The 12194-nt window shown below is 44.6% G+C and overlaps 1 protein-coding gene across 6 annotated transcripts in view; it reads right to left on the bottom strand.

The window, feature by feature from the left end:
• The window catches only part of COL19A1 (collagen type XIX alpha 1 chain), a 1086226-nt gene that overhangs the window by 377376 nt on the left and 696656 nt on the right, over positions 1-12194 (bottom strand). For all 6 annotated transcript variants that reach the window (XM_068281448.1, XM_068281450.1, XM_068281452.1 and 3 more), the window contains exon 23: positions 5242-5295. In XM_068281448.1, the coding sequence (XP_068137549.1) occupies positions 5242-5295 (54 nt within the window). The remainder of the gene's footprint in view (positions 1-5241; positions 5296-12194) is intronic.

Genomic DNA, 12194 nt, shown 5'->3' with positions numbered 1-12194 from the left:
CCAGAGTCCTGCAGCATGCAAACTTACACAATGGTCAAAGGGCTGCCTGTCTGCACAGGCAGCTGAGCAAATCATCACAGTACCCCCCCCTCCAGGGTCGAATTCCAGACGACCCCCAAAACTGCTATTAGCAACAGACTCAAACTGAAGACTCATGAAGGTCGGGGCAGCCCGACAAGGTCCAATTCCAGAGTCAGTCCACCCGAAACCGACCTCATCGGAAACAGAAGCCACCGAAACATGCCCATCAGTACTACCAGTCTCAGTATAACACCCATCAGGACTGTGAACGCCAGAGAAGAAGCCATCGACACCCTCCAGACAATACCCACCACCTTCCACGGAGCGTCCGAAAATACCAAACCTGCCACAATACCTGTTCGAAGTGTCCCTTACAACACAAAAGCCACCGTTGATCTTATCCAGTGTACCAAGCAACATTTCTCCCGGAATCTCCCAGAACCTTTTGAAGCTCCACAGAGATCCCAAGAGGGCAGAACAATCACCAGGCTCACATGGAGAATTACCAAGAACCCCCATGGAACCAATGACAATTCCGGATTCAGAATTACTAGGACACCCATCAAGATCAAGACTTTCAGGGACCACTTCTGGGCATGCAAGCAGGCAGGCCATATCAGAGCATGTCTCCACCGAGGAAGCATCTGAGTACGCTGGTAACCGAGACACACTTGGGCTTTCTGGGTCACAGAGCACACTGGGGTACACCAGCACAGGAGAACCCTCAGGACATGTCGGGAAACTGCCAACCTCAGAGTCCAGCACGACAAGACCAAAACCAGTACCGGACAGAGAATCATCAGGAGTGGAGATCACAGGCACTGGACTTCCAAAAGAAGACTCGGATACAAATTCAGAAATTTCTGTGACAATAATATCATCTTTGACTACATATGAGTGAAGCTCCATCAGAGCTGAAAAGGTAGCCAGCAAGGCAGCAATGCCTACGGAAGAGGGTAACCCCTCAGTAGAACTTGGGGGGCAGGAGACACCTCCTACAAGTTCTGCACCCTTTGGGAGGAACTCGGAGACCTCCAGAACATCCAACAAGACCTCAGGAGCATCATTTTTCAAGTTTTCTAAAAAGGATTCTGAACTATCCATGTTACAGGGCAAAACTGGAACTTTATTTTGTGGACAGGGCAGATGTCCCAGGAATGGTTCCACCATAACCTGAGACTGGATCTCATCATCATGAGGGGAATGTACAGGTATATTTACTGGAACACACACTGACTCCCTAACTTCATTCTCACTGTACCCAGAATTCTGTGTGGCAGTCAAACTAGCTTGTAACTCCAAAACTGCAGAAAAACAAGTAAAAATAGCAGCAATACCTAGACGAGCCTCTAGGGGCAGGGCAGGAGATATTGTACAAGGAAATGTTGACTCATCCAGAGTACAGGGTGGAGAGTCAGAACTTTCCTCAGAGCAAGAAAGGGGCTCACAAACGTCAGTGTGAAAGGAAAACATGTTTTTATTCATGGTACAGGGCAGGTTCAGAGAAAGCGTCTCTGAATAAGGCAAAGAGGGTTCAGCATCAGATTCGCAAAACCGAAGCGCTGTCTCACTCTTAGATTCGGCTAACAATGTCGAATCCGAGGAATCAGAACGCAAAACCTGCGAATCAAAATTCACTTTAGGTTGTGAAACTGACGCTTCTATAGCGCAAACCTCCGCGATCTGCGGAGCAGACTGCAAGGCATCTAGGACCGAAACGCTGGAGCAACTGTCCCCAGGCAACGGGCCCTTACAGGTGTGAACAGGGTGAGACAGAGACTCATCTGCAGAAGAAATAGTGACATCAACAGGACAAGCTTTATTAGGCATATTAATTTTACTTTTGACGCTGCACAGTCGAGAAACTTTCCCCATAGCAGGGTCACAGACGGAAGATCTCAAAGATCTGTTTCTAAATGACAAAGGATCCCACACATCCTTGAGGAAACCGGCAGACTCATGCCGATCACAATCTGCAGGAACATCCGAGAAACAGGCATCAGATCGCACAGATTCAAACTGCACACTGTCAGGAGCGAATCCTTCAGGATTCGCACAGGAATCAACCACAGCGGCACACTCATTCATTTCAGATTGCACAAAGTCAAGACTCACATGCTTTACCCCAGAAAGGCAGGAACAATCATCCGACAACGATGTCTCTTTGTTGGAATCAATTGGTTGGTGTGTGTGCAACTCATCCAAAATCGTTTGCCATACATAGATCACCAGATCCACATCATCCTTGTCACATTCATCGGAATCAATCAGAAGGTACATAGAGTCAAGACAAGCATTCAAGACATCTTCGCTTTTTGCGATGTAAAAATCGCAAAAAGCTTTCCAATCAAAATCGAATTCCTCCAGCAAGGCCCCAACATCCCAGGAAGCAAATGGGGGTTCAAACAGGCCAGTATCCAAATAATCTCCATAGGGGTGGAGTTCAGGAACAAGAACAGATTTTTTAACTGCTTTAATGTAGTGTGCGATCCTACCTATAGCAGGATCCACGTAAGCTTTGGATTGGGGCAGAAAACCTGGAAACTGATCAGCAGATGCATTATAAACATCATTATCATACTGCATGGTTTTGCCCATTTCAGACTTGACAGAAATAACCTCTCTATCTGTGGTTGCCATGGGCAACGGATCTTTCCGCTGGGAAGCCTTCCTAGATCTTTTACGTTTAGACTTAGAGGCTTTGGATGGCTGCTTTATGGATGAAAGAGTAGATGGAACAGCTGATTGAGCTGCTGACAACAACTCATTAAGGGGGTATGGTAATTGAGGTATTCTCAGCCAATTGTGAATTAAAAAGGCCAAGAATTCCAGGGGTCTTTGACTCAGGGTGGTATGATCTAACACATCATAACCCCACATTGACATTTCGCCCCCCAACAGAATGTAGACCATTTGGGGGGCCCAGGTAGACACTGGGGTGCATTGGAATTCAGGGTTCGCTAACAGTTTCGTACACTCAGACAAAAATTCGTCTGCTGATTCAGGTTCAAGTTTTTTAAATCTCTTAAAGGTACAAGAGCCATATTCGACAAAATCGTACAAATCGGAAATTCCGTCTACACTGGGGTTTTGGGTTTGGCTGGTCATTCTGTCACGATTGTGGAACTTTCCCCGTGATCAGCGCACAACGCGTGCGCTGACACGGCGGAGATCCTCCACAAGCGTATAATTTGCAGGAACCCAGCAAAAGGTGCTATGCACCTGTAGAGGGAAATTCCTGTCGGCAGATGGCGCTGGGGAGTGCAGAGGAACCAATCCTCTGTACCTCCACAAGTGCCAGACAGGAATTGTACGAAGCGCAGAACGCAATCGCAAGAGAGGCGATTGCGAATGAGATTGAGCAAAAGGGATAGGTTGTATGTGTGTGCGCCAATCCAGTCGCCACTCCGCGACCGCGCACACACAACAGCAGATACGAAATAGGAACGCGATCGCGAGAGGTGCGATCGCGAGACGTGACACAAGGCAGAACAGAATAGAATACGAGGGTAGCAAAGGCACAGCAAATACAATAAGGAGATACGGAAAATAACAACCGCTAGCTAACCGCGAACACCGCACTCATTCGCAACAGTGCACGCGGTTATGCGCGATCTCCACGTGATAAGCACAATAGAGACAAGCACGCCTAACTAACCATAAACAGACAAACATGAAACAGGGGACGCGAGCGCTTGCTTAACGGTTACCTCACCGAGCCTGTAGCAAGCGCAGCGGACAAGACAGACACACGAAAAACAAGAACTAGGCAGGAAGGATCCACCGCTCTTCCGCCAGAGCAAGTGTGATCCAAGCAGGAACACAGATCAGAAAGATCCACAGCCGCTAACGCTAGCGGCTAGTGCGATCTCAGCAAGACAGAACGATTCGCTATCAACCGCCGTTGGTGACAGCGCAATCGCGACCGACAAGACAGAACAGAAGGATCCCCAGCGCTCGCACAAAGTAGCTAGCGCGATCCCAGGAAACAGAACAGAAGGATCCCCAGCGCTAGCACAAAGTAGCTAGCGCGATCCCAGGAAACAGAACAGAAGAGATAGCTGGCAGCAACCGCTGCACCAGCTATACTCCAAGAACATAGATCAGAACCATTTCCTGTCAACCACCATAGGGACAGGACAATGGCAAACAGGCAAGACAAGACAGAACAGGCAATACAGATAATACAACCTGACTGGGCTAGAAGGGGAGCCTAAAGCAACCCCCAGGAATTAACTATACTAGATAGCAATGGCTGACACTCCAGCAGTGTCCATCAGGAACTGAGCATGGAAGGGAAATGACCAGCCAAGCATTGTGGGAAAGACATAGTACTTATAGTACACGCCTCCAATGAATGTGGCCAGGCAATTTGCATGACAACGTATGCAAATTCCTCTGCAAGCACAAGCTGCAAAACTGACAGAAACTCTTCTTTCCAGAGTCCTGCAGCATGCAAACTTACACAATGGTCAAAGGGCTGCCTGTCTGCACAGGCAGCTGAGCAAATCATCACACCAACTCAAGATTTAACAAAAAATGTCTATCATTATATGTAATTTGTAAGCATCACCTTAGTCCAACATTTTTCTAAAATGTATATAGTCTAGAAATTGCAGTCCTGTACATACAGCAGCAAGGAGAAAGTGTCTGGATTTTTTAGGAAAGGTCTTCACCCCAGAGCCCATATGCAATTAACTTTATCTCCTAATTTTTCTCCTAGGTGATATTTTTAAACTTGTCAATAAAATGGCTTTTATTAAGTTGACAAAAAGCAAGAAAATACTCAATATAATTTTGATAGTACATTTTTGCTTACTGTTCAGTACTTTTTCCGGTGAAAAGTGCTGAAAAATTATTTTAAACAGAAGATTAAAAATTATCTCCTAGGAGAAAACTCAGGAGAAAAAGGCAATTGCATATGGACCCCGGTGTGTAGACACAACTGCATTTGTTCACATGCTTTTTTTCCAACCTTTCAGCAAATCTTGGTAAGGTCTGATATAACCTACAGGAGTTTTGTAAACCTTCTCAGGCAATGTTGAATGCATCCATAATTATTGTTTTATGTTCCTCACTGTTCTCCATTTAAAGCAAACATTTGTCAGTTGAGCCCAATATGTATTTTAAAGAAAAGGGCTGCATATGATCAACTGATCATTAAATGGTCACTATCGATAGATCTGTAAAATCAGAAATATAATATAAACTTTTTCATACCTGAAGGCCAGGAGCTCCTGGAAATCCCGGCAACCCTGGATGTCCTATTTCACCCTAGATAAAATAAACAGCAAAATACACATCACACAGTTCTGAGAAAACCTTGTAATAAGTAAAATAGACTAATGGGCTGATTTACTGAGTTTGAACAACACTGTAGAACACTGAAGAGTTCAAGTTATTCATCAAATCTGGACTAGATTTTTTAAAAGAAATCCTGAAGTGGCATTGAAATATAAAAGTTACAGACTTACCACATTAATAGGTAACCTCTGGTTACACCTGCACTGGGCATGCACAAGTAAGCACCACACATGCCCAGTGGAACAAACTGCTCGTTCACAGAGGAAAAGAGCCATGCATGAGTTCCTCCATTCTACCGGGCTTGCATGGACCATACTCAAACAAGCCCAGTGTGGAGGAAGATTAAGAGGAACCCAGCGCTCGATCAGCAGGGTAGAGAAGAATCTGGGAAACCTCGGGACTACCCAAAGGCTTTATACTTTTGAAATAAGTATGATTTTTGGATGCTTCAGGATTGGTTTAACCTCCCTGGCGGTTTATATATTTTGCCAGGGAGGCTGCGGGAGGGTTTTTTTTAAATTAAAAAAAAAATATTTCATGCAGCCAACTGAAAGTTGGCTGCATGAAAGCCCCTAGAGGGCGCTCCGGAAGCGTACTTTCGATCGCCTCCGGCAATCGAAAGTAACAAGATAGGCCGCAATGAGCGGCCTATCTTGTTTCGCTTTCCTCGTCGCCATGGCGACGAGCGGAGTGACGTCATGGACGTCAGTCGACGTCCTGACGTCAGAGCCGCCCGATCCAGCCCCTAGCGCCGGCCGGAACTGTTTGTTCCGGCTGCGCTGGGCTCGGGCGGCTGGGGGGACCCTCTTTCGCCGCTGCACGCGGCGGATCGCCGCGGAGCGGCGGCGATCGGGCAGCACACGCGGCTGGCAAAGTGCCGGCTGCGTGTGCTGCTTTTTACAGAATTGGAATCAGCCCAGCAGGGCCTGAGCGGCGACCTCCGGCGGCATACCCCGAGCTCAGCTCGGGATTACCGCCAAGGAGGTTAAAGTGCTGCTGGGTGGCAAAAGCTTGTAACTTTTCCTAAGGTCATATTATAACATTAAGATCACTGAATGATTAGGAAATTAGTGATTGTGCTATTGCAGTGGCATGAACACATCTACAGCAACAATGTATACTAAATAAATCTGGAATCACATGTATTTAGAAAAAAACAACAACAAATAAAACCTCACTACATATCCCTTGAGTTCCACAGCCAGTAAGTTTTCATCAACCCCATTTTATTCTGCTTCAACCCAGGTAAGGGTGTCAACTAACACTGCATAATTTCTAAAAAAAATAAAAATCTAACCAAGTTTTGTTGTGTCAAGTATGTTTTCTATTGTTCTCGGCTGTTCTCTAATCTCAGTGACACTACCCCAAAGTGTAAGGGTTTTTTTTGAGCTTTGCTTGAAAATGTTCAAAACAAGCATATTTATCAAGCATCTTAAGTAGGATATGACACATTTGCTACATTTCAAATAATAAAGTTTAGGATATCTGATTAAAGCGGTTTTAAACTCTGACAAAATATTCAATAAAAATGTGTTTTCCTACTTTTTATAACCCATACAGTTATCATATTTGCTTTTGTGCACAAGTATTATTATTCATTTAGAAACTATAAGTTCCCAAAGTACAGTTTATTTATTTTGAAAGCTGCTGGTGCATTTTATTCATAACTGTTGTATTTCTATTGTAAATGCACCCAGTAATGATTTCTGAGCAGTGTTTCAGTTCATGACTCATTAGCAGAAGTTTCTGCACAGTCAGAGAATGTTTACTTAATTGTATCAAGTTAAGAATGTAAACACAAGATAAGGTTATCACCAAATCAATGCGACTGCCCCTGCAGGAGAAAAAAAATCAGTCCTGTGATTTAACCCTTTGAATGCTGTTTTACTAAAAGAAAAAAATTGTGTTAGTATATTATATGCTGTAAATAATCTTTTAGAGCAAAGAATAAATGCTGGGTTTCATTCCAATTCAAGCCTAGTGAGGCTTCAATTGCATCCATGGGACAAGCGTATGGTGGTCCATTCCATAATAATGATGTTGCAGAAACAAATTCGTTTTTTAGATCAAGTGGAAGCAGACCCTATTTTTAACTTGAAGATGCAGAAAACCTACCAAATGGGTATGTTTTCTATGCAAGTGGTAACCAAACCGGTTACCACTTGTGTAGAAAACATACCCATTTGGTAGGTTTTCTGCATCTTCAAGTTAAAAATAGGGTCTGCTTCCACTTGATCTACAAAACAAATTTGTTTCTGCAACATCATTATTGGAATGGACCACCATACGCTTGTCGCATGGATGCAACTGAAGCCTCACTAGGCTGGTTGCCGCATGCAAAACACAAATACTCTCATGTCCTGTGTATTTGGTTCCGCCGCCACTGGTACCCACTGCTTGGTCCATTGCAGGGAAGAAGCGTGTTTGATCAGCCCAGATCCTGGCAAAAGAACGGTGCTCCCCATTGGATTGCAAAAGACCAATGGGAATCCTCCTTAGCAACAGGGAGGATTCTCATTTGTTCATAGTGGACCAATTGAAATCCTCCCTTTATCTAGTTTGCATGCTGGCTGAAAGTGGTAAAGAATACTACTGGCACAGTTTAAAAACTGTAAAGGCCATTCGGCTAGGTTCACAGTGGGAGCAACATTGCATTCCCTGTAAAAAAAATCAGGAACACAAGGCAATGTGGGGGCGGGTTCAAATCACATGTTACGTGCACATTGTGTCACATACAATGTAGTATACAGTAAATAAAAAGTATGCTCCCCACCACTTTTAACATGCGCATTATGTGGTAATATGCTGCATGTTCTGTGAAACATCCTCCATTAGGTGTTTAGCACCTGTCTCAGCTGTACTGAGCACAGTTGTGTCTTTAAGAAGCCTCGCAGCTCTATGCAGATGGTTCCAGTCAGGTGCAGCTTGGTTTAGATGTGCTGCTATTCCTCTCTACTGTGTACAAAACTGGAAGTTCTATTTTTCTATTGTATTGTCGATTGTAGACTTCTGCTGTAAAACACGCATTTTTGTGGACATCTATTGATACACATTAAACATTTTTTTCCACAGAAAATACAAAAGCATTGAAGACATTTTGATCTGGATTCATAAAACTTATCTTCATATCTAATTTTTTTTTTATCTTATGAACATAATACCTCATTTTTTTATTTTATCAATATAATACCTTATCTGTTTTTCATATTATCTATATCTATATAGCTTTTCAGCAGCTAGCTAAACAATATTAAAAACAAAGACAGAAGCGGAATATCAAAGTGAGTCGTTCAGAAACAATTTATTTTGAGTACTTTTGCTTGTCTAGTGCTGAAAAAGTATCACATTAATAATATAAGAGAAAAATAACAAGACAAAAATCTGAAAAGGGTTTTTATTTGTTTTTTTTCAACAGGACCCAGAATGCTAGCTTTGGGCAGGCCTAGCCTTAGATATATAGATATAGATAACACCCTGAATAGAACTAGGCTTTGACACACACACACACACACACACACACACACACACACACACACACCACCACCACCATCACTACCACCACCACAGCCGTCTCAGCCACCAGGCAGGTAGAAATTTTTGCATAGAGCGGTAGGAGGAGGCAGGAGCGCTGCTGCACTGAGTAGTGGGAGAAGAAATGCCTCTCAGCTCACTCAGGGGTCAGATTACAACAGCAGCTAACAGCAGTGCCTGACTCCACTCATAACTGATTCATTCAGTTCCTTCAGCTCAATGATTCAAAGAACCACAGTAATGAATGAGTCAGTGAGAGAAGGCACTCGTCCTAGCTCACTCAGTTCCAGATCCATACGAGTACAGCATCAGCTCCTGAGTCCTGACTTTTCACTCATTCAGTTCCTCTCTCTCTCTCTCTCTCTCTCTCTCTGCTACTGGTAACACTAACTACGTGGATGTAGAGACTGAGTGTAGCAGCCAGGCATGGACTCCCCCCCAGGCCGCCTTTCATTCAGTGATTTAGGGCTGGTCCAGTGCCTGGTGTATTCAGGTTTGTTGTTGTAAGGCAATGTCAAACACTGGGCTAGCTGATAAAAGTGCAATTAGAGGGCAGGCAAACTGGTAAATATACACAGCATGATGCAGAGCTTGCCTGGAGGGTCTGTGGGAAAAAATCTGTCTGGTCTCACCCCATTGTTAAAATGACTGCATGTGCAGATAAGGTGTTAAACAAGTTGAAAAGTTTTGACAGTCCCTAGACTCCAGGAGGGCTGCTTTTTTACTTGTGTGAGAGACTGGTAGGGACAGGAGTCCTATTACAGGCAAGTAGCCTCTGTGTGATGTGGGACTGCAATACAGATAAGCTCTCTGCTCCATCTCAGGCTATTCTCAGTCTCATTTCACTCCTCCTCTCTCTGGGCTAGTGCACGACAAAATTGCAATAGCAATCGGTAGCAATTTGCGAATGCGACTTTGTGAAGCGATTTTTGAAAGAATCGCTCCAAAAAAATTTGAAAAAATCACAACGCTGCTGTGGGAACACTGTCATAGGGTAACATTAGCCCATCGCTTTTCAAATAGCTGTCGATTTGAAAAGCGTTCAGAAGCACTCTTGGTGTGCATCAGCCCTCCCTCATTCACCTGTGTTTCCCTCTTTCCCTAGTGCTGGGTGTCTGTGTCTTCTTGTGTCATACAGGAAAGCTAAATAAAAGTGCAATCCTGGTGAGGCAAATATCTTCTTCGCTTTCTTTCAGCTTTTCTCTCCTCATAATTTCTCTGCATAAGGGCTCAGACACACTATGAAGGGGAGGACATAGGTAGGTGTGTGTGTATGTGTGTGTGGGAGGGGGGGGGCATGGGGGGATTGGCCTTGAGGAAATTACAGTGGCCATACTTCTGTTGACTTGACAGCCGATCGACCAACCGTTTAGATATTAGTGAATCGGATAAAATATTTTGGGTGGAAATTGGTTGAATGTATCAATCTGAGATGTTGGGAAATCTCGGGCTAATGTGGTTGTCAGGTGCGATAATCATGACGTGCGATAACCATGAATTATAGACAAGACGGAAACCCCGGCCGTTGTCCCTCAAAATGTATTGTGCCTCCCTGATGCCTGTACTTTACCCGTTACACTGTTCACAGAGTGTCCTTACTGTATTTCTGCATTGGCACTCCACGTGATTACTGGCATATACGACATGGGGTGAATGTGTGACATAATTTGGGCTGAGGCTGCCATGATAACGGGCATCTAGTCTGTGTTTCCCCCCGAGGCCAAAAGGTTCCAGTCCTGTGTGTGTAGTGTGTGTGCGTGTCTATAGTGTGTGCTTGTGTATAGTGTGTGTGCGTGTGTATAGTGTGTGCGTGTATAGTGTGTGTGCGTGTATAGTGTGTGTGCGTGTCTATAGTGTGTGTGTGTGAGTAGTGTGCGTGCGTGTGTATAGTGTGTGTGTTTACTGTGTGTGTGTATAATGTGCGTGTATAGTGTAGTGTGTGTAGTGTGTGTGCGTGTATAGTGTGTGTGTATAGTGTAGTGTGTAGTGTGTGTGTGTGTGCGTGTGTATAGTGTGTGCGTGTATAGTGTGTGTGCGTGTGTGTGTCTATAGTGTGTGCGTGTGTATAGTGTGCGTGCGTGTGTACTATGCGTGTCTATAGTGTGTGTGTGTACTGTGTATAGTGTGTGTGTATAGTGTGTGTGTACTGTGTGCGTGTGTATAGTGTGTGTGCGCGTGTGTATAGTGTGTCTGTGTGCGTGTGTATATAGTGTGTGTGTACTGTGTGCGTGTGTATAGTGTGTGTGCGCGTGTGTATAGTGTGTGTGTGTGTGTGCGTGTGTGTATAGTGTGTGTGTACTGTGTGCGTGTGTATAGTGTGTGTGTATAGTGTGTGTGTGTGTGTGCGTATGTGTATAGTGTGTGTGTGTGTGCGTGTGTGTGTAGTGTGTGTGTACTGTGTGCCTCCCTGATGCCTGTACTTTACCCGTCACACTGTTTACAGAGTGTCCTTACTGTATTTCTGCATTGGCACTCCACGTGATTACTGGCATATACGACATGGGGTGAATGTGTGACATAATTTGGGCTGAGGTTGCCATGATAACGGGCCTCTAGTCTGTGTTTCCCCACCAGGCCAAAAGGTCCCAGTCCTCCCCTGGTGTGTGTGTGGGTGTATAGTGTATGTCTACTGTGTGCTGTGTATAGTGTGCTGTGTATAGTGTGTGTGTGTGTATAGTGTAGTGTGTGTGTGTGTGTGTGTATAGTGTAGTGTGTGTGTGTGTGTGTGTATAGTGTGTGTGTGCGTGTGCTGTGTATAGTGTGTGTGTGTGTGTGTGTGTGTGTGTATAGGGTGCTGTGTATCGTGTGTGTGTGTGCGCGTGTGTGTACTGTGTGTGTATGGTGTAGTGTGTGTGTGTATGTGTGTATAGTGTGCACGTGTATAGTGTGTGTGTGTGCTGTGTATAGTGTGCTTTGCATAGTGTGTGTGTGTGTGTGTGTGTGTGTGTGTGTACACTGTGTGTGTATAGTGTAGTGTGTGTGCGTGCGTATAGTGTGTGTGTACTGTGCGTGTGTATAGTGTGTGTGTATATAGTGTGTACTGTGTGTATAGTGTGTGTATAGTGTGTGTGTATAGAGTGTGTACTGTGCGTGTGTATAGTGTGTGTATAGTGTGCGTGTGAATAGTGTGTGTATAGTGTGTGTGTGTGTGTGTAGTGTGTGTGCATGTGTATAGTGTGTGTGTGTGTGTGTGTGTACTGTGTGTGTGTATAGTGTGTGTGTGTGTACTGTGCGTGTGTATGGTGTGTGTGTATAGTGTGCATGTGTACAGTGTGCGTGTGTATAGTGTGTGTATAGTGTGTGTGTGTGAGTAGTGTGTGTGCGTGTGTATAGTGTGT

The sequence above is a fragment of the Hyperolius riggenbachi genome, chromosome 4 (genome assembly GCF_040937935.1).
Source record: "Hyperolius riggenbachi isolate aHypRig1 chromosome 4, aHypRig1.pri, whole genome shotgun sequence".
In the NCBI taxonomy this organism is placed as follows: domain Eukaryota; kingdom Metazoa; phylum Chordata; class Amphibia; order Anura; family Hyperoliidae; genus Hyperolius; species Hyperolius riggenbachi.
Note: the sequence above shows the minus strand (reverse complement) of the source record. Positions and strands in the feature narration are given on the sequence as shown.